General features: G+C 43.9%; 4 protein-coding genes across 4 annotated transcripts; all 4 read left to right on the forward strand.

The window, feature by feature from the left end:
• Nucleotides 1-454: 454 nt before the first annotated feature.
• Nucleotides 455-2780, forward strand: rnf183 (ring finger protein 183). The gene is made up of 2 exons (XM_062398724.1): nucleotides 455-817; nucleotides 1390-2780. Exon 2 carries the CDS (start codon nucleotides 1455-1457, stop codon nucleotides 2412-2414), a length of 960 nt encoding a protein of 319 aa, XP_062254708.1. The 5' UTR covers nucleotides 455-817; nucleotides 1390-1454; the 3' UTR covers nucleotides 2415-2780.
• A 1887-nt stretch (nucleotides 2781-4667) lies between these two features.
• Nucleotides 4668-5928, forward strand: LOC133964561 (uncharacterized). The gene is made up of 2 exons (XM_062398725.1): nucleotides 4668-5436; nucleotides 5513-5928. The coding sequence occupies exons 1-2, from the start codon at nucleotides 4735-4737 to the stop codon at nucleotides 5597-5599; spliced, it is 789 nt and encodes a 262-aa protein (XP_062254709.1). The 5' UTR covers nucleotides 4668-4734; the 3' UTR covers nucleotides 5600-5928.
• Nucleotides 5929-6206: 278 nt separating this feature from the next.
• mgat1a (alpha-1,3-mannosyl-glycoprotein 2-beta-N-acetylglucosaminyltransferase a) lies at nucleotides 6207-10639 on the forward strand. Its single transcript, XM_062398723.1, has 3 exons — nucleotides 6207-6485; nucleotides 7739-8660; nucleotides 8825-10639. Exons 2-3 carry the CDS (start codon nucleotides 8022-8024, stop codon nucleotides 9521-9523), a joined length of 1338 nt encoding a protein of 445 aa, XP_062254707.1. The 5' UTR covers nucleotides 6207-6485; nucleotides 7739-8021; the 3' UTR covers nucleotides 9524-10639.
• A 738-nt stretch (nucleotides 10640-11377) lies between these two features.
• Nucleotides 11378-19929, forward strand: sh3bp5la (SH3-binding domain protein 5-like, a). The gene is made up of 6 exons (XM_062399697.1): nucleotides 11378-12068; nucleotides 12554-12616; nucleotides 13291-13419; nucleotides 15315-15479; nucleotides 16308-16481; nucleotides 17935-19929. Exons 1-6 carry the CDS (start codon nucleotides 11835-11837, stop codon nucleotides 18454-18456), a joined length of 1287 nt encoding a protein of 428 aa, XP_062255681.1. The 5' UTR covers nucleotides 11378-11834; the 3' UTR covers nucleotides 18457-19929.
• Nucleotides 19930-20323: the final 394 nt, after the last annotated feature.

Raw genomic sequence — 20323 nt, forward strand, 5'->3', positions numbered from 1 at the left:
GCTTTGTTTCAGAAGGAACTGTCTGAGAAAACAAAACTGTTGAAACTCAGTGTCACATATTTAAATGTGTTGTCATGAGGTGGGTGTATTCGAAAAAAGGCTTCTAATGAAAGGTAAGGTCACTGGAACAGTGCAGCGAGGAGAGGTTGAGCTGTGTCGTCGGTCCGGTTTGGACGGTAAACCCTCCAGAGTGACAGGGTGGAGGTATGCCAGGTATGAGGCGCTGATAAGTGCAGTGTTGACAGAGCTGTACCTGTCATCTTTTAATGCAGGAACAGTGGAAATTTCCCTGACAGGCACTTGGACGTGTATCTCATGTCAGGAGGCTGCACTCATCAGATCTGAGTATGAAAAACAGGAAGTAAAACATGAGATATGCAAAAGAGAATGACATCGAGTCCAATGGAGAATTTTTTTTTTATAATGGTTGTCAGCTTAATTTTGCTTCAGTGGGAGATTTATCAACTGTAAGTCAATGACCTGATATTCTACATATCCCAAAGAGAAAACCACAGGCTACAACAGCTGGTCCAGCTGGTTTGACTGGTTGGGCCAGAGGCAGTGAGGAGGAGGGTTTGAGACGAGGCGGTGCTGTTAAGTCATGAGAAGAAAACAAGCCAACAGAGTAACAGGGAGTGCACAGAGACCAGAAGTTCACGAGAGAGCTTTTCTTCATTGTATTTTTATTTCTCTTTATATTTTAGTAATGAATTTTGGGCATGTTCAGGTTTTTACTGCTGCACTGACGCACAAAAGGATTATTTTACTTGTCGGATCATCTCTGGCAACGTGACCTGACATTTATCTACCTCAGCAGGTGAGTGTTTGCAAATTCTAACTAATATGTTTCGTGTTCAAGTGTTTGTCTAAAACCTAGAATGGAACTTGTTTTAAACACAAGCTGGGCCTCAAACCTAAAATATCAGACACTTTAAACACTTTTCACTAAACTTCTGGCAAATGTCAAACTAGATTTTTTTGCTGAAATGGGAATTGGAAGTCTCCCCCGGGTTTTTACACCCAAGGTTAATGACTAACTATCAACGAGTACAATGCAATGTTTGCTGTGACGTTTCAAAACAATGAAGCCGTGAAGCCGTCAGCCTTCGTTCAGTTTTAAATGTTTCGACCACAATTAGCAGGATCTTTACATCCTCATGACATAATATTAAAATCTGAAGCTCTTTCAGTTCTGCACTTCCCAGAACAGATGTGTTCAGGCCCATTAAACAAACAGTATTTTGATACAATAGAGATGTATTTTTAGATAGCAAGAGGTTTGGCCTTGTTGCTTCATCATCATGAAACAGCACTTTTTCCCCGTGCGGATAAATTCCTCATTAAGTTTCTGCGAAGAAATGAACTCATCCAAGATGTTCCTCTCCACAGCTCCTGTTGGGAAACTGGGAATCCGATTCCAGCCGTCATCCTACCTCTAACTTCATCCCTCCAACATGAGCGATAACAGGGAGAGCCGCAGCCAGAGCCAGGGACCCCAACTGGCCCCCAACGTCAAGCCCAAACTGGGCCAGGAGGTGAGCAGCAAGGACAACCAGTTGAAGAAGGAGAAGACACCAAAACCTCGACGATCCAGGAGTATCGACTCAGAGAGGGGCGAACGAGGGAGGAGGAGAGAAAGAGACAGGCCCCAAAGAGAGGGGCGACAGCGTGGAAGGAGCGAGGAGGCCCGGAGACGAGACAGGAAAGATCGGGAGAGCGACCGCAGGAAGGTGAAGCCCCCTGAAAATGACGTGGAGGACACCGAGTGCGCCATTTGCTTCTGCTCCTACGACAACGTCTTCAAGACCCCAAAGCTGCTGGTGTGCGGGCACACCTTCTGTCTGGAGTGCCTCGCTCGCATCAACGTGACCTCCACTGAGCTCAAGACTCTGTCGTGCCCCGTGTGTCGCGAGCTGACCGACATCCCACATGGCAAGGACCTGCCACGCCTGGGCAACAATGAGGACATCATCGGCAAACTCCCAGCGGACATGCAGAGGATGCTGTCCATCCGCTTCAAGCGCAACAAGGGAAAACTGGTCCTGAAGAACCCTCCTCCCACCAGCCCCACCAAGCCTACAGCCCTGACTCTGCCTATGAAGAGTCAGGACGAGCAGGTGACAGCTGGCGGGGACCTCGAACTCAATGCAATGGAGCAGAGTATGGTGCAAGCCACTGTGGTGGATGTAGGTCGGCCTCCGAGCAGGGTGAGAGGTCGCCTGCGCAGGTTGTTCCGCTCGGACCGGTGTTACTACGCCGTGGTGGCGACCATCATCATCATCACTGCGTCGCTCATGCTGGTGGGGATCCTGGCCTTTGTGATCGTACCGAACATGGACTTTCACCGGTTCCCCGTTCATCCACACAATAGTTCGTCAACCAGTACACCAGGAAGTGGATTCCCTAGACCCTGAAGGGACAGGGACAATGTGTTGTAGAGATAAGACTCATGAGGAGGAATTGAATGTCTCACACACACACGTGGGACTCTCAGATATACTTGCCTCCATTGTTTGCGCTTGGTGGGAAATGGAGATGGAAAATCTAAGCACTGGGACTTGTGAGGAGAAGAGATGAAGGAAAACAAGGACAGCAACGTTTTATTAAACAGCTTTAAGATGCACATGAAGGAAACAGGGGAAACTCACATATTTGTTTTTACCTTTGTGTTCTTTTGGGATCATGTTTGTGATTTACTGTGAAATACCCTGTGTGTAAGGAAACTGCTCATAATGATGATAAGCTGTAAATGTTGAAATGCACTAAACTCTGATCACGAAGTCTTAAGTATCTTTCTATTGCACCAGGCTGAGCTCAGACACAGGTTTATTGTGTCTCATTGTACATACGCATATAGGTGATGTGTATATTTAATATATTTTCTCTTTACCTTTCTAAGAATTGACTTTGTTCAAGATCAGATCCTCGTGTTGAGACACTGGAACCTCATTGCTCAGTATTTCCAAAGCACAAGACGACACTTCTATCTCTAAAAGAATCTGGGTTTATTGAAAATGTAATTTGGAAATTAAACACTGGTCAGCTTGCTTCCTAACTGATCTGAGTTCTTTGTTTATTCCTGATTTCACTATAGTGGGAACATCTTGTCCATTTTCATGAGTGTCTGCCTGCATGGCTCCTTCAGACACCCGATACCCTCTAGTGGTGCAAACAGACGAGTTAACAGGGAGGCTTGAATACTGCGTCGCTCCTGTTTGTGATTCTGTTGTTGTGACTCTCTGCTTTGAGGCCGGGGAACCTGTTTGACGACACAACCGTCTTTACCCCTGACACTGTTTTTCTCTCTGGCCCTGAGATGAAATATGCTAATTCAGACTCTCTGTTGTCGGTCATGGACAGAAGTCACTTTCAAACAGACAGGGTCAAACGTTGCTTAGTGACATACAGAAAAAGTAAGATGCTTATCAAAAGGAATATCTTGTATAACACATTGCAGGCTAATTCATTTTCAATCGGATGTACAACTGCGAAACAACACTAAAGTCTGAGTACAATATGAGACCTTGAAGTAATTATACGTGAGAAATCTGTTCAATAACACAAGTCTTTGGAGATCAGGTAAGCTTGATGCACAATAAGTGCTTGTTAGGGGTTTTGAGGCGTTAGGAGACGAGGTGCTCACGAGGATAGAGAAAGACGCCCCTGGTCTGAAAGCAATGAGCAAACAAATATGATCAGTCTTTGCGAGTTTTAGTTGACGGTTCAATTCCCTTAGGGTTGTCTGGTGGGAATTGTACAGCTGGGTGTCGTCTGCAAAGCAGTGATGCAAAAAAAACATGGTTTTTAGACAACTGGACACAAGGAAGTATTGGATAGCATCAAGCCTTGGGGTACCCCTGTGTGGAGGGGATAAAGATATGCGTCCATACTATGTCCCAGTGAAGAAAGATGGATGAGATAGAAACTTTTTCTGAGATGCCCATCTGAGACCAGATGCTTCACTGAATCAGGGCCACAGGTCCACCATGTTTCTTCACAAACCCGACAAGGAACATAATTGAGTCTGATCCCAGGGGGTGTCTTCCTGAAGTTATTTCTCTTCTAGGTCGTCTAAATGGGAACTGTTGGGTTTCTCTACAATGTTATCAGGTCTCAGTCTTACTTTATGAAGTGCCTCAAGATGCTATGCTGTGATTGGGCACTTTACAAATAAAACTGCACTGAATTGAATGTTGTTCGAATGTATAAATCTGAAGAGGAATGTCAAGAAGTAAAAAAAATGGCTTCTGGATTGTGTTGGAGCAGAAGGAGAAAGTGGCCCTAATGGAAATAAAAAAGTGCAAATACCAAAGCAATTTACACTCACATATAATCAAAGTTGCATTATTATAGTTTTATCTATTCCACAATATGAAGGGATTCAAACTAAATCCATTGCTGTGACTAACTTAAACATTAAGATGCTGGTTAGCGGCATCGATAATTATATCACCACTTACATACAACAGTATAACACTCAGAAGGGCGTAAGAGTACTTTTACTTGTTATAATTAGATTTTGCTGTTAAAAAACGTGTATTTACATGATATTATTACTTGTCCCATAAAGACACACCCCCTGTGCTCCTTCGGATCCATCGAGGCAAATATGGTCGGTTTGGAGTCCCCCCCCCCCCCCCCCCCCCCCCTCCCCTTCTTGCGCAAATTAACCTTTAGGTAATATGGCCGATCGGGTTGAAAGAGGCTGATTGAGAAAGTGGGCAAACCCAGTGGATGTTATCGACCACCATGGCCTCCACACCCTCCGCCTCTGCCCTGTCCGCTGTCCTCCGGTGTAGAGGGAATATCTGGGCCAGGAACCCGCCGACCAAGCGGCCTGCGTCCGCCGGCTACAGCCTCGGACTGGCCGCCGGAGCGCGACGCGACCCGCCGGCTGAGCGCAACCGGCCCAACCGTCCCTCGGCGTGGGAGGTGGGAGCGCTCGCGGCGGTCGGAGGGAGGCTGAGTGTGTCGTGTGCGTCCCCGCAGGCGGACGGTAAAGTGTTGAGAGGAAAAGATTTCAGCGAGATTAATAAATCATATGATCCAGAACGCTCCCGCTCGGCGCCCGGTGTCCACAGCGCGCTGGTGCGTTCGCTGACCCGCAAACTGAGACCGAACCTGCCTGTGGTAGATACATGCTCCAGGATGATCCACGTGATCCAATGCGAAACATATGCTGCACACGTCTGTAACTTTATACCTCTGAAGGGAAGCAGCGAGTGGCCGGCTGCAGTTTGGAAAGTTTCCATAACGTCCCCGTGTTTAAATGCAGGACAGTTGTCTCTGGTGCGGACGGGTCTAAAGAGTCCCCGCGTGTCTCTGACTGATCTGCTGTCCCACTTCATGTGTGTGAGGCTGCAGGTGGGGACGAGGTCTGATGATGCAACACTGAGTCCACAGGAGGAGAAGAGCCTCAACGACGACGACCTGCAGGTGAGGGTCATCTTAACTGTGTGATACAACACGTGGTGTACACTATGTTGGTGACTGACATCATTTCATCCTTCAGGAAAATGGACAGATCCTCAGCTCCACATCTCTCACCTCCCCAGAGAACAACTGTGGACAGAGGGTCACAGAGGACAGACCCGACTGAGGGGGGGTGTCCAAGGCCTCAGCACCAAAACACACTTTGAACCCTTATTTATTGATTTGTACTTCACAGAACTCAACATCTGGACTTCAACCCAGTGATCAAAGAAAACCACTGGTTGTTTACAGGGTATTTATTTTTCATTAAGCTGTTTCAGATGTTATTCAGGCCACCTGTTGGGTAATTACATAAGGCAGGTTAATTTATTCTTGAGCTTACCCTCTTCTTTCTTTGTTTGGTACAAGACCCTGTTTTTCATGAAAATGTCACTTTGGAAACTGTAAAAATGGTTTTCTGTACATGTGAAAGATAATAAAAGATATTCCCTATTACTTGGTGTTTGTGTCTTTGTTTTTTGTTTGGTTGGTTGGTCATTCCAATTGAGGGAGAAACCACGTTTTTATTTATTTTATTTATTTTATTTATTTTATTTATTTTATTTATTTTTATTTAATTTATTGTATTAAATTTTATTTTATTAAATTTTATTTTATTACATTTTATTATATTATATTTTATTCAATGTTTTCTTCCAAGGAGCACGTGATATCTCAAGGTGACAGCTAGGGCGGGACTTCCGCTCACCGCCTCTAACCAGGAAGTCGTCGTGTTACTTTTACCCCTTCACCTCCTTCTCCTCTTCCTCCTCCACCTCCTCCTCCTCTTCCTCCCGCAGCTTTGCCAGAAACGAGAGAAACTACCCGGGCTGGTAAGTTCCCCCCAAGTCGGTGGAAAACTACCGGGGGACAGTTCCACACCGGCTCTGCCCGCGGCCTCGGTCTGTGCCGCTCAACTTTGGCCGGTTGTCATCGACGGACGGCGGCTCGGGAAGTATCCACAGGACGGAAAGTGTCCCCGGAGCGACCGTAAGAATCTCACCCAGTCTCCGGTAAGAGCTCCTTCACCTCCGTGGTTAAACCCCGCTGGGCCGCCGCCTGCTCTGCACTCAGGATCCACTGTCATCGCTCCACATTCATGTGAAAGTCAGAATAAATGTTGGTTTGACCGAAGCAGCCACAGGTGATCCGAGGGACTCGACCCGGACTCTGGAGCTGAGTCATCACTTCAGAGGCTCATTCACAGGGGCTCCAGCTCTATGCTCACGTGTTATGTCAACTTCCTGACTGTCAGAATTATTGATTTAAGGTGGTGTTTATTATTTTATATGACTGATTAATCAGCTGATTATCGTCATGATCAGTCATTTGGTCAGTTTGAGGGATTTCAAGCTCAGCGAATGTAGAAGAACAAAATATTATTTTAGTATTTTAGACATCCAGAGATATATGGTGCCTGTTTTAACCTATTTTATTAAGCTATTTAAAAAACTACAGGTTTTAAATTGTGCATGTTGATTTAGTCTCTGTGTTGTTTGTCCTGTACGGCCTCCTGAACCTACCTCTGTGCTTTATCAATAACGGCCTTCCCTAATATGAAAAGTTTAGAAACACAAATGTGTGTGATTTAGAAATAGAGATAGTTGTAGAAAGAGACTGTAACAGTAGTATCCTGTTTTTAGTTTGGCTTTCCCAGAGTCAGAAATCTATGAATACCTCAGATCCTTTCTTTATATTTGGTGCTGTCAAAATCAATATGAAGTTGACCTTGCTCAATGGTTAAGTGACAAGATAAAAGAAATTAACATTAGCTGATATCGGTAATAATCACGATATATGTCACTTTATTTTTTATTTGGAGATTAAAGATGTTTGCTGAAGGCTCTAGTTTTAATCGATATATATATATATATAATGGACTTCTATTATATTGCCATGATGGAAAATTATATTCTGATATTTGCTGATATTGCTTTATGGCCCACTTCCAGTCTTTGGGATCAAATAATATTATCATGAAATTCAGTAAAAGTAAACTTAAGTGGGCCGAGAGAGGTTCCTTTCTTCCAAGCTTTGTCTGAGGGAGGGTGGCACTGCCTCACTTTTAAGACCCCTTATCTAAATGATATAGCGCTCAGTTCACTAATTAGTTTAAATAGTTTAAAACGGTTTGAATAGTTTTGGTTGTTTTTAAGCAGAAATCTTCACACGCCTTTGTTTTGTTTAACCAACACTCTAACATTTGATTTCTGCTTTAATATGAAAGAGACAAAGTTTCTCATGCATCATGTCCTTATTATTTCAGATGGAAGATATCGAAAGTTGAGGATCTGCCTGAATCACAGCTTCCCTCCAAGATGAATCCTGCTCCTCATTGTACTTCATCAAGCTTCACATTCACTGACACTGTACTGTGTCTGCACAACTTCACCAACCGTCGAGGTGTGACTCCACGTCTCTGATCATGTACTTGTGATGAAACACTGGCTGCCCCGCCCATATCCCATTCCTTTTGTCTGTGACAAACCCTCTCTCTATTCAAACCCGTCCCCCCTTACCCCCCCTCCTACTCTTCGAGTTCCTGGACCATGTTCCGCAAAAAAGGCTCCCTCATACTATGTGGTATGTGCGTGTTTATCACCTGGAATGCCATACTGGTGCTTCTGCTGCGGGGCAGGCCCACACCCGGGCCGTCGAGCGTGCCTAGCCTAGAGAAGGGGGAAGTGGATCAAATCCCTATGAATGATGTCATGGGAGATGTGCTCCGAATGGCCGACGTGTTCGAGGCAGAGCTCGATCTGCAGAAGAAAATCCTGATCCAGATCAAGAGTCACAAGTCACTGTGGGATCCGTCGAACAGAAACAAACAGAAGGTCATAGCCGCACCTGCACCTGAGCCCGTCATTCCTATCCTGGTTATTGCTTGTAACAGGGTCACTGTGAGACGCTGCTTGGACAAACTCCTGCAGCACCGTCCCTCAGCAGAGCTTTACCCAATCATAGTGAGTCAAGACTGTGGACACGCTGAGACTGCTGAAGTGATTCGCTCTTACGGAGATAAGGTGACTCATCTAAAACAGCCGGACTTGTCTGACGTCGCTGTGCGGCCAGAGCACAAGAAGTTTCAGGGTTACTACAAAATCTCCAGGCATTACCACTGGGCTCTCAACCAAGTGTTCAAGACCCTGTCTCATTCCTCTGTTGTGATTGTAGAGGATGATTTGGAGGTAATCGTATTGGCAACCACTATGAAATTGCTCTCGTTAAAAAGTGTATTATTTAATAAATGATTAGATACTCTTTGAATATGTTCCATATTTTCCAGCTAATAACAATTGATTTGTAATGTTTCATGTGTCACACAAACTGAATTATTCATCTGCTACTCTAGGTGGCACCAGACTTCTTCGAGTACTTCCGCTCCCTGCTGCCACTTTTGAAATCCGATCCCAGTCTGTGGTGTGTGTCCGCCTGGAATGACAATGGCAGGGACGGCTACGTGGATCCTGGGAAGGCTGATCTGCTCTACCGGACGGACTTCTTCCCTGGTCTGGGTTGGATGCTCGCCAGGGAGGTGTGGGAGGAGCTGGAGCCCAAATGGCCTGCTTCATTCTGGGACGACTGGATGCGTCAGCCAGAGCAGCGCCGCGACCGTGCCTGTATCCGCCCTGAAGTCTCACGGACTTTAACGTTTGGCCGCCAAGGTGTGAGTCTGGGTCAGTTTTACGACAAGTACCTGCGCTACATTAAACTGAATGCCGAATTTGTGCCTTTCACAAAGTTAGACCTAAGCTACTTGAAGGAGGAGACGTACAGAAACAATTTAGAAAAGGAAGTTTACAGTGCTCCTTTGGTTACATATGAAGATGTAAAGCAGGGGCAGCTAAAAGTACCTGGGCCCTTCCGCCTTCAATACTCGAGCAAGGACAGTTTTAAAATGCTGGCCAAAAACCTGGGCATTATGGATGACTTGAAGTCTGGAGTCCCAAGAACAGGTTACAGAGGAGTCGTCAGTTTCATCTCAAGAGGAAGGAGAATCTACCTGGCTCCCCCTCCAGGATGGACGAAGTATGATCGCACCTGGAGCTGATAAACCAGGAGGAACCTTATGTACAGTAACCATTGTGTTATCTCCAAAACACTCTTCAGACCTTGTGTGAACATCCGCCCTGAGTGAAATGATCACAAGTGGACAAGTAGAGATGTGAACGCACCAATTGCACAGGCGTGATGTAATGATTTTTAAATTGGTTTTGTAAAATCGTATTCCATGGAAGAGACACATTGATTGACTCATCCCTTCTTGATTCTGCTCTCACTTGCATGACAACAGACACATATGCAAACTCGCCAGCTAAAAATATAGTTCTGTCCCCACAAAAAGATCATGTTCAGGTTTATTTGCATACTGAGCAGGGAAGTGACATTCGATCACAAACAGTCACAGGAGACGTATCTACGACACATTGAAACACCAGGTGCGAACAGACGTACTTGGAGCTGTCCCCTTGTGATCGAGTCTCTTAGGTCGGATGTTAGAAGCAGGTCTGAACGGGGCTTTAACGTCAGATGGGGGAAGCATTCCAGACCAAAGATGACGTCCTTAAACTTTCTCTTGAATGATATGTTTCATGTTCTTGAAACTGCAGAATGGCTTGTCCCTCTGTCTGGTGTAGGGATCATTGCCAATACTACTCAGGTCTTTTTCATTACACTTCTTACAGTGTAGGACTCAGCCTAAACAGTTTGTTAGCCTCAACTGCTGTAATTCACCAGAGATCTATTTTTTATACAATGCTAAATGTGCACATGACATTCAGTAATGCATTCAATGCAATTACCTAATTTGCCACTTTTTGCTTGAATTGTTTGTAATTCCTGGTAGCCTTGTTGAACTGTTTATGTCTGGTATAAATATGAAATCTGTGGTATGGTTGTTTATGGTTTTGGTGACTGGTCATAACTGCATTGTAATCCGTTGTTAGATTCTCATTGTTTTTGTCTTTTATGAAAATCAGTTCTTCCAGCCTACTTTTAATTTTAAGTATCTTTTTTTCAAATGATTCTTTAATGTTTTATTTCTTGAAGCTTTGTTACCTTTCAAATTGCAATATTTCTGTGTTTGTATATTTTTTGTAATTAAACAAATCTATTCATAATGGTTTCTTGGCACATGTTTGTGAAATAAAGAGTAACGAGGCATTAACATGTAAAATACTTTGTTTTCTTTTTAAAAAGCCATAAACAATTTAAATTGGCAAATACTTCTGCATAAAACAATCATATACATACCGTGTCGAATTAGACTTGAACTTTTTAGGGTCAACAAATTGAAATAAACTCTAATGAAACTAAAAACAACAATTACATCAGTTACAAATCTGAGCAGTATACTAAAAAGTAAGTGTAGTGTATATGAATGTAAAAGTACGGCGATCAGGATAACGGCCGTGAAAACTGTAAGAACGTAGATAAATACTGAAAGATAATAAGTAGTTTTTGTTTTGCCATATTTACTAACTTTATATTATTTTGTTGTCAATAAATGGTTGATTTCCTTGTGACAAACTACATTTGGAAGTTTATTGTAGTTGAAACATGAGATTTCCATAAAGACTGACATTTAGGGTGTATGACATTTTTATTTTGGGGGAAAAAACTGATACATCCGGTACATGTATAATGTTGACAGCACAAGTAAAGCATAGTATATGTAAATATAGCGTAGTGACATACAGAACAAAACAATATATGTATTTATATATAGAAATACATGGAAGATAAGTATGTAATAAATAGAAAGTAACATAATACTGATCAAATATAATAAAGTATACGTATTTGTTTTACTGTATCGTATATCGAGTATAGAAACTATATTTTGAAGTTTATTCTAACGCCCATGACAGGAGTCTAGTTTCGATCTACGGAAGCCGCCCCGGCCCCAACGCGGCTGCGCTACCCCCCTCTCATCTGTTTACCTCCGTTGAAACGATGATGTGAGACCGGTACCGTCAGCGAGCGTGTCCGGCTACAGGGAGCAAAGACCCGGGGAGGGATGGAAGGAAACTCTCGCTGTTGTGGAGGACACAGTGATGGACCTCCCTCCACCTCCAGCCTCTGTTCTCACCTGTTTGCTCTGAAGCCCTTCTACTCTAACGGGCGGCGTTAGCCTGCTAGCATGCTGGGCTAGGAGGCTAGGCTAAGCTAGCTCCGGTGGATGTGATTTTACCTGATATGGGAACTTGTCAACAGTCACCACCGCTGGGACTGTTATCTACTTCACTCCGGCTCAGCGACGCCCACACGGGGCCACTAGTATCGACGCCGACTCTTCCCGCTCTGTGAAACCTGTGTTTTTGGGCTAACGCTGCTGCTAAGCGAAACTGTCCGGCCTGGGGATGGAGCCGGGCGACTTGCGGGAGAGCCCCGCCGGATCCGGGGAGTCAGACGCCGGGGACTGGAGAGAGGGTATCCCCGGCGGGGATGGGGAGGAGGAGGTCAAGGCTGCCGAAACCAACGGAACCGCAAGGGAGGCGGCCCTGAGGGACTCCTGCGGGGAGGGTGAGAAGCAAAAAGGCGGCGGAGATCCACTGCACAGCCCGTACGAGGAGGAGCTGGACCCCCGGATCCAGGTATGAGGAGCCGCCACGTTTCAATGACAAGCTGGGTCAACTGATGTTTTTAAACACTAGGTCCTGTTACAGTAATGGAAACACTTATGTCTCATTCTATTCTGCCTTATTGTAATAATAACAATACAGTGTATTTGTACAGCACTTTTCATACGAGGAATACAGCTCATTCATATAAGACAACATATTTCAAGTAACATTTAAACATGTTAAAATAAAAATACACTTGAATAAAAGAAACAAGGTAACTAAAGTTATTTAAGTGCAAGATCTATTTTAAGGCTGAAGTGAAGAGAACTGTTATGAAAACTGATCTTAGCATGTTTTTTAAAAAGCCATGAGAGCGTAACAGTCGTCTCTCAGCTCACTGCAAACTCATGGTGCATGAAAGCAAGTAAACAAAGTATTGCCAGTGTAGTTTATCTATTTGTTAAAAGAAGCTCTATGCATTTCTACATGACTTTTCTTCTTTTTTATTCCCACAGCAAGAGTTGGAACATCTCAACGAAGCCAGTGCAGAAATCAACAGACTGGAGCTGCAGCTGGATGTGAGTAGAACTTAAGGCTGATCTTTTTATTAGATGATTTAATAATCATTAGATGAAAATTTAATCAGCAGCAATTTTGATAAAAAAGTTATTTACTTATGAGACAGACATTTTCTGATGTTGTAGGATTTCCCTGTTTTGTGGTGTCTTAGTAAACGGAATATCCCAGAGGTTTGGATCTGAAGATGTCACAGTGGGAAATCGTGGCCTTGTCCCCTTCTCTGACATTTCATTAATAAAGGAAAAAATGGATTGGGAATATACTGTTATTTTTAGTTGCACAATTTTAAACTGATTTAATAAATATCTGTAGAAGCCTGATAAATGTGGAGAACAAATTGAATAAAAATGATCTTATTTCACAAAATCAAACCCATTAAGAATGTGAAAAAACATTTACCACCACCCTGGGATTTGCTTGACTCTCTGTAGTTAATATTTTATCAGCCCACATAGAATTTGCTAATCAATATGATAATTTATTTTCCAATATCCTTTACCCACAACATTTGAAAGAGAACCAGGAATGAGAACTATAAAATGTAATGGTGCTGATAGTCCGACACTCAGCGAATTGACTGCTCACAGTCATTCATCCTCCTTTTGTAAAACCGTATCAGTCCTTCCATTGCAGGTTAATCTAATCTTGTCACTTCCATGCATTAACCATCCAGGATGCCAGGTCAGGGTACCGGAAGATACTGACTGAGTCTGCCAGGAAGCTGAACGCCCAGAGCTCTCAGCTGGGTGGCTGCATAGAGAAAGCTAGACCGTACTATGAGGCTCGCCGCCTTGCAAAAGAGGTAAACGCAAACAATTAACAGAATGTGTATGAAGCGCTGTATGAATGTTTGTGTGAATGGGTGAATCATCAAAGCAGTAACCACTTTTATGCTTTGCTTCAATGCTTGATGATGGGCGTGCCAGATGATTGGTGCTGGTGCGGTTGTCATTACTACAACGAAGTGTCCCTGGGCCAGTAGCTCTCCCAAACCTGTTCCTGAGGCCTGGGCCGGCAGCGTGTGAAGGATCTGTCATAGACCAAGCGCTGTGCACACAAGCGCTGAATGAACGACGTGTGGGTGAATTGATGATTGTGACTTTTGCTGTAAAGCACTTTGGGTGGTCAATAACATGAGGAAGGTGCTTTATGAATGCAGTCCATTTTCCCATAGGTCGGGTTGAGGTAATCCCAAGTGGAAAGTTCTCTAATTCAGGAGGAGCTCCCAAAACGAGTCCTATTGTACAGGTAGCCAACGAAGTGTGGTGTGGGATCTGTCTGAGTACGTGGTGCAGTCTTACTGACAGTGCATGCTTTCCTGCACTGAGTATTTTCCAGGATTGTTTGCAGTTTGCACTCAGCTGTATAATTCCCCTTCATTCTGTTCTTTATCCATGGCAAACTACAAGATTTTTATGTGTTGCTGTTTTCATGTATTTCCCACTGCACCCAGAAACAAAAAGGTGTGTTATCCTTATTGTGTTGATAAATGAAGACCGTTGAGGGTTGCTCTTAATAACAAGAAGTCACTTTATTAATAGAAATGTTTTTTAGCCTTCAATCCTTCATCAATGTCTTCTCCTGGTTTTCACATCCCTCCTGAGAGATCCGATCACATGTGGACAGCTCTAAGTTTGTCTATTTGACATTAAAATGGGTCCTGAATATCTCTCCTTAGACCAGTAATGAATCAGTTCATTTCTGTTCACAAGGAACACAAACAAATCAACGGATGTCACTGAGAATCGTAGAAAATAGGTTTGATTCATGTGGCTTCTTTCTGTTTACGGTGTGAATATAATGCTTCCTGGGCCTCAGCTGTGGTCCTCTAACTTGCTTCAGTTTTACTAGAATCAAAAGTACTTTTCACGTTTCTCCATGTTTCTGAAACACTGAATTATTTGAAGCCGCCACCAAAATGTCCACACTCACTCACACACAATGATTTTCTTTCTTCTGAAATGAGTGAAATCTCCTCCTGGCTCCGCTCTCTCTCTATCACTCCTCCTTACACCGACACACTCTCAAACACATCGAACAAATCTTTTATAGTCAGACTGGCCAACGATAATTTGATCTTTCCAAATACAAACGATTGATGCGTTTATTTTCTCATTGAGCGGGGAAGTGAGATCTGAGTGAGTAGTGAGAGGAGACACATCCAGGACACATTTTAATGCTGGATGTGAACAGGAGAACTTGAAGCTGTTCACTTGGGATCAAATCACACGATTGATTTTTTAATAGCAGGTCTAAGCAGGGTCACTGAGTGCGTCCCTCCTCCTCTGTCATCACTGGCGACTGTATTTTTCTCAATGTAGAAGTAAATCTGAGCAGGGAAGAGAAATCTGATCACAGGTGGTCATTCAATATGCATGTGCGGTTCATTCCAATGCCAGGTGTGAACTGTAGTCCATCTTAACTGGATGAAGGCCTACACACAATCTGGATACAAGACACTTGTTTTCTCCCTGTCAGAGCATTAACTGTGTGAGATTAGCCTCATGGGAAATCAGACACAGATAAATGTACATATATAAATGTACTCCTTTGATTAGGTTATTTGCCTGATGGGTTCACCTGATTTGCAAAAAGGGTTGGACAGAGATTAGACTGTAATTGGTATTAACAGAAAGGGTCATGTCCTTGTCATGCTCAACTTGTGCAGACTGTGAAACCTCTGTCTTCTCTCTGTAGGCTCAGCAGGAGACCCAGAAGGCAGCCTTGAGCTACGAGAGAGCGGTTTCTATGCACACAGCTGCCAGGGAGATGGTTTACGTGGCAGAGCAGGGCCTGATGGCCGACGGGAAGAACACCCTGGATCCCACCTGGCAGGAGATGCTCAACCATGCTACCTCCAAGGTAATAAAAACACTTCATTGATAAGACATTGCTAACAAAATCAGGATTATTATTTATAAAACTACTCTCACTTGTATTTTCTTGAAACTCCATTCATTTCTTTTTTTTTATTATTTATCATTAAAAATATAGAATTGTAAAAGCTTTTATTCTTATTTAATGTTACCCTCCCCTTTTCTGACTTCTACGTATCTGGCTCTTCTTTTTCATTTTGAGGTAATTGTATTCAACCTGTTTGTGTCCCTCTTGCTTCCGTCATGTGTTAGAAACGTCATCCACACGCCAATTCACCCTCCCCTTCATATTCTTGGCATTGTCCTGCTATATTCTCACATTAGGTCACTTTGCATTTTTCCAGACATTTTACTTGGGGACTGGCAGGAGAGGTTCCAGCAAATATTGAGAACAACTGACTTGGCATTTGCGTTGTCACACACAGGCTTTATGGAATGTTTCAGAAAAAGATCCAAACTTCAGTGCATGTCTGAAAGTCGTTTAACTGTTTGTTGAAGGTGGGGTTTTCTCCATATATATGAAATCTTGGTGTCTGGTAGACATTTTTAGAATAAAACCAAAACCATATCTTTACCACTCTGCTTATCACGTGCACTGGTTTAAGCAAGTACCAGTAAGAGAACTTGCCAATTAACAGAGGAAACCTTTAATACAAATTCAGAGCCAGAAGGCAGAACCAGACGAGTGAGCAATGGTCTTGTCAACCTGAACAATGTAGGAGAGAAGTGATGTGGACACACAGGGACTGACTCTGTTGACGTCTTATTCTCAATGACCTAACCCTTTTTTCCCTGCTGGTCTTGTCCGTCACAGGTGAACGAAGCGGAGGAGGAGCGACTCCGCAGTGAGAGGGAGCACATGCGGGTCACACACGCCTGTCAGGAGGCCGAGGCTCGGGTTCAGATGCTTCAGAAGTCCCTTAAGAGAGTCATCCTGAAATCCAAACCTTATTTTGAGCTCAAGGCTCAGTTCAACCACATACTGGAGGTAATGAGACATACAGGGCCCACGAGTACATAGAACACGATCTGTGCCGTGTGGCGTGTTCAGGACATACACTCTGTTTACCATTCTCACAAGAAACATTTGGTTCTGTTTGTGTAGTCAAGTTGTAAATAGGAATGAATATCAGTACTGATCTCCAGATGGTCCAGTCACAGAATCCTGGATTTATTTTATGATATGTCTTTTTGATTCAGTTACAACAGATAAACACTTATGTTTTGCGTAAAATGCTTCTAAGAAGTTGTGATACAAGCCTTCATTTCCTTCGACATCCACTCAAGATTAACAGCACGAGTATTTCACACATTTGCGACAAAAAATAGACACGTGCTAACTGTGGCACGGGTGTGAAGAGCAAAATTCAACCCCAGTGTGGAATACAGTGAGCAGGAAACCGTGATTCAAGTAGAACAGCACTCAGCAGAGCACTTGCTTCTGCCCAGTCCCCCGAAGTTCAAGCAAGCTGCACCAGATTTCACACACTCATGGATATCCGTCCCCTGAAAATACCAGTTTTTACATAAAGATCCATTAATGAATCCCTGAGGAATCAATGAAAATGTTGAAAGACACCTGGAAAAAAAATTGGATTAAAATCATAATTCTGGATACGCACAGAAATGTGAACCATTTCGTAGTTTTTGCAAAACCTTTGTTTACAAACAGACGTGTTTTGGTGGTGCGTATAACTAACTTTATAAATCCCATTCAGCCACATGTGGACTGTGGGCAGCAGATGCCACATCCACTTTAATGATGACTTTGAGCTCAGTCGGGGCAGGAGCTGGGGGTCTCCTCTCTAATTCATCTGTGTTGACATGACATCAGCTTGATATCTGCAGACGGCTGCTACTTAGTCTTAACTCCCCGTCAGCGACAGAGTGAATAAAGTGGAATCCACACCCTGATCAATCACCTTCCTCAGCTCTGCGTGTCGTAGCCTCAGATAATATCTCCTCAACAGACACAAACAGAGCTCAGATCAGTGTGCAGTCTGCTTTTAGTCCCTCTCATAGATTTGCTGTGAGATGGCTGCAGTCAGCTAACCACCCTGAGTCACGACAGTCCCACAAACTGCAGAGGGTCGGCACAGACCGTGATATAATACAACGTGACAGATTACAGGACTTTCGTGACTCAGCTGTCATCCGTGTTAAGATGTAACTTTTTTATGGATGTTGTAATGTTTCACTTCTTTTTTTTTTTACAAATATGACATTTTATACATTACCCAGCTCCAACTGAACCATTTACAAGAAGAAACTGCTGAAGAAAGTCTCAAGTTGTAAATATGCTGCTGAGTTGTCAAATTTGCTGTAATATATTCTGTGCCCTATAGATTTACCAAAGGTCACTGATGGTAATTATTTTCTGTCTGGCATTAAATCAATATTCAAATAGATTAAAAGTTGCTGTGCCCTCTGTGTGACTCCAGGAGAACAAGGCCAAAGTGCTGCAGCTCGAGCAGCAAGTCGCCAAAGTGAAGACCCGCTACTCCATCGCCCTGAGGAACCTGGAGCAGATCAGCGAGCAGATCCACGCTCAGAGGGGGAGGGACCAGGTCGAAGGGGGGCGCCCCACTGTGTGCGGGGGGCGGAGTCCCCCTGTCGGAGCCGAGTCCGACATGAAAGAGGAAGAAGGTGGAGCCTGCGGCGGCGGCTCGTCCGGGAAAGACCTGGTGGACAAATACAAGGAGGATGAGAATGAGAGGGAGAGAGAGCGAGCCGGATCGGATTCCCTCTCGGTCTTCAGCCTGCAGACCATCGCTTCCGACCTGGAGAAATACGACTCCATCGAGCACCTCGGGGACTTCAGCGATGTGGGCAGCGTGACTGGGGACGAGGGGGAGAAGGAGCGAGGCGGCGTGACGGACAGGAGGGAGAAGCTGATGGAAGCGTCTGCCAGGGAGCGACAGCAGCAGTTCTTCAAGCAGCACCACCGCAGCTTCAGTTTGTGAGGCTGCTCGACAGATAACGACAACACAACATCCCTCACACATAGGCACCCGCCAAAGTATAAGATAGTGAATTAGCTGCAAACGTAACACTGGAGTCATAGTTGTATGATACTTGGTGTATATAAGCACACTCGCGATGACTGACAACACTTTATCCTAAAGCTGACATCGATCACAGTTAACACTGAAGCCTAGCTAGAGCGTACATCCCTCCAGGACATGCATACTGCATATTCACTCCCTTCAAAGGATTATGGGTAGAATTTGTTCCTGGAGCATTAAGGAGCAGGGGAGAGAGATCAAAAGTCTGGAAAAGAAAATCACCGAACCCTCCAGTGTTTCCCCTCCAGCCGCACGGTCACACGGTGTCTCCACACATGCAGAGGTCTGCACTCTCTCCTCCCCCCCCCCTCCCCCCCTCGCCGAGCTAGTTTGCAGGGAAAAATGACAAAAGCGATTCTGTCACCGCAGAGTGAAAGCATGTTCCGGACCCACACTTCCTGTATTTATTTACTTGCAACGTGCTGCGAGTAGTGCTTTCGTTCTTTTTCGGCACGAGAGGATGCGTTTTTTGAAAATTCCTGAAACCACGAAAATGGTCCGAGTTCAGTCTGATAGAGACTCAGTTTGACCGTTTCCACTCCGACAGCATGCACTCCCACTTATTAAAACAGACATGTAGTCAGGGTATATATGCTGAAACAAACACTGACACAACTAAAGCTCAGCCATGTTTTCTTCTTTTTTTTATGTCTTACTGCTGTCGTCTGTTGATGCTGTAAAGCCTTTTCCCAAATGTGTATGATTTGGATATTGTTTACATTTGGCACAAATTTAACTTCCTGTTTTGCCTTGTCCTTTTAACAAAAAAAAAATGTAATTTGTGCCTTGACACAGAGCAAGAAACAGGCTTAGCATGAGTCGTAGTTTGTCGTGAACTTATCTGTAGTTCTGTTTTGAACCATTTCACCAACTAAAGTGTTTGCCCTGTATTTTAAAAAAATACTAATGATCAGACTGACCCAAGCACCGTTTCTGATGAGACTTGAAGAGGTATGATTTTTATTTTTTAAGGATTTTCATTTTAACTCCTGTGTTTTGCTTCTTTTATGAAATTGTGCTTTGACTGTGACCAGTGTCCGATGCAAAGCAGTGAAGTCCAGGAACGACTTGTAAATGTATGTAATTATTACAAAGCTTGAAGATATTGAAGATACCCTGTACAGGTGACGCGTGTTGCTGATTTGAATATTTGACAGTTGTTTTGTTTTGTTGCGGTACAGATGTTGTGGATAAATTTACCCACAGTTCAATTTGTGTGTTTAATTCATTAACACCTCTCACCGTCACGTTTGTCTTAACGACTGGTCTTCTGCCTTTTATTAATAGCATTCCTGAATTAGTCAGGGTGCCTCTCACCTGTTCCAGTTAATGCATCGTCATCCTCTATAATCAATAAAACAAATCATACGTCTCCGGCTCCGGTTTCTCATATTTTAACATCTCGGTGGGATGAGATGTGTGTTTCTGTTTTATTCACTGGGATGGTGAGAGACACTGAGGGGTTCTGTCTTCCCCCAGCCTTCCCTCAATTATTCAGCAGATGTATAAATATGAAGCCTGGTGCTGATCTCAGAATAGATGGCATAGAAAAAGACAGGGAGATAAAAAAAAAAGAAGAAGAATAAAGTCGACGGGCTTGGATTCAATTGATGACCAGTGTTGTAGAAACGACTGATTGCTGCTTGGTTGACTTAAGCTCCAAAGGGCTTTGGAAAAGAGCTTAACAATGTAGTCAGTGCTAACACCCCAGCGCCATATCTGCACCTCCACCCGTGTCGTCTTCCTGCCGTGAGATAATTATTCA

Source organism: Platichthys flesus, chromosome 11 (assembly GCF_949316205.1).
Source record: "Platichthys flesus chromosome 11, fPlaFle2.1, whole genome shotgun sequence".
In the NCBI taxonomy this organism is placed as follows: Eukaryota; Metazoa; Chordata; class Actinopteri; order Pleuronectiformes; family Pleuronectidae; genus Platichthys; species Platichthys flesus.

Bases quoted from the DNA above. Each gene is read 5' to 3' on its own strand.
- LOC133964561 (XM_062398725.1), top strand. From the start codon at position 4,735: ATGTTATCGACCACCATGGCCTCCACACCCTCCGCCTCTGCCCTGTCC. The intron at 5,437-5,512 runs GTGAGGGTCATC...TTCATCCTTCAG, and splicing joins TCAACGACGACGACCTGCAG to GAAAATGGACAGATCCTCAG.
- rnf183 (XM_062398724.1), top strand. From the start codon at position 1,455: ATGAGCGATAACAGGGAGAGCCGCAGCCAGAGCCAGGGACCCCAACTG.
- mgat1a (XM_062398723.1), top strand. From the start codon at position 8,022: ATGTTCCGCAAAAAAGGCTCCCTCATACTATGTGGTATGTGCGTGTTT. The intron at 8,661-8,824 runs GTAATCGTATTG...CTGCTACTCTAG, and splicing joins TTGTAGAGGATGATTTGGAG to GTGGCACCAGACTTCTTCGA.
- sh3bp5la (XM_062399697.1), top strand. From the start codon at position 11,835: ATGGAGCCGGGCGACTTGCGGGAGAGCCCCGCCGGATCCGGGGAGTCA. The intron at 12,617-13,290 runs GTGAGTAGAACT...TTAACCATCCAG, and splicing joins GACTGGAGCTGCAGCTGGAT to GATGCCAGGTCAGGGTACCG. The intron at 16,482-17,934 runs GTAATGAGACAT...GTGTGACTCCAG, and splicing joins AGTTCAACCACATACTGGAG to GAGAACAAGGCCAAAGTGCT.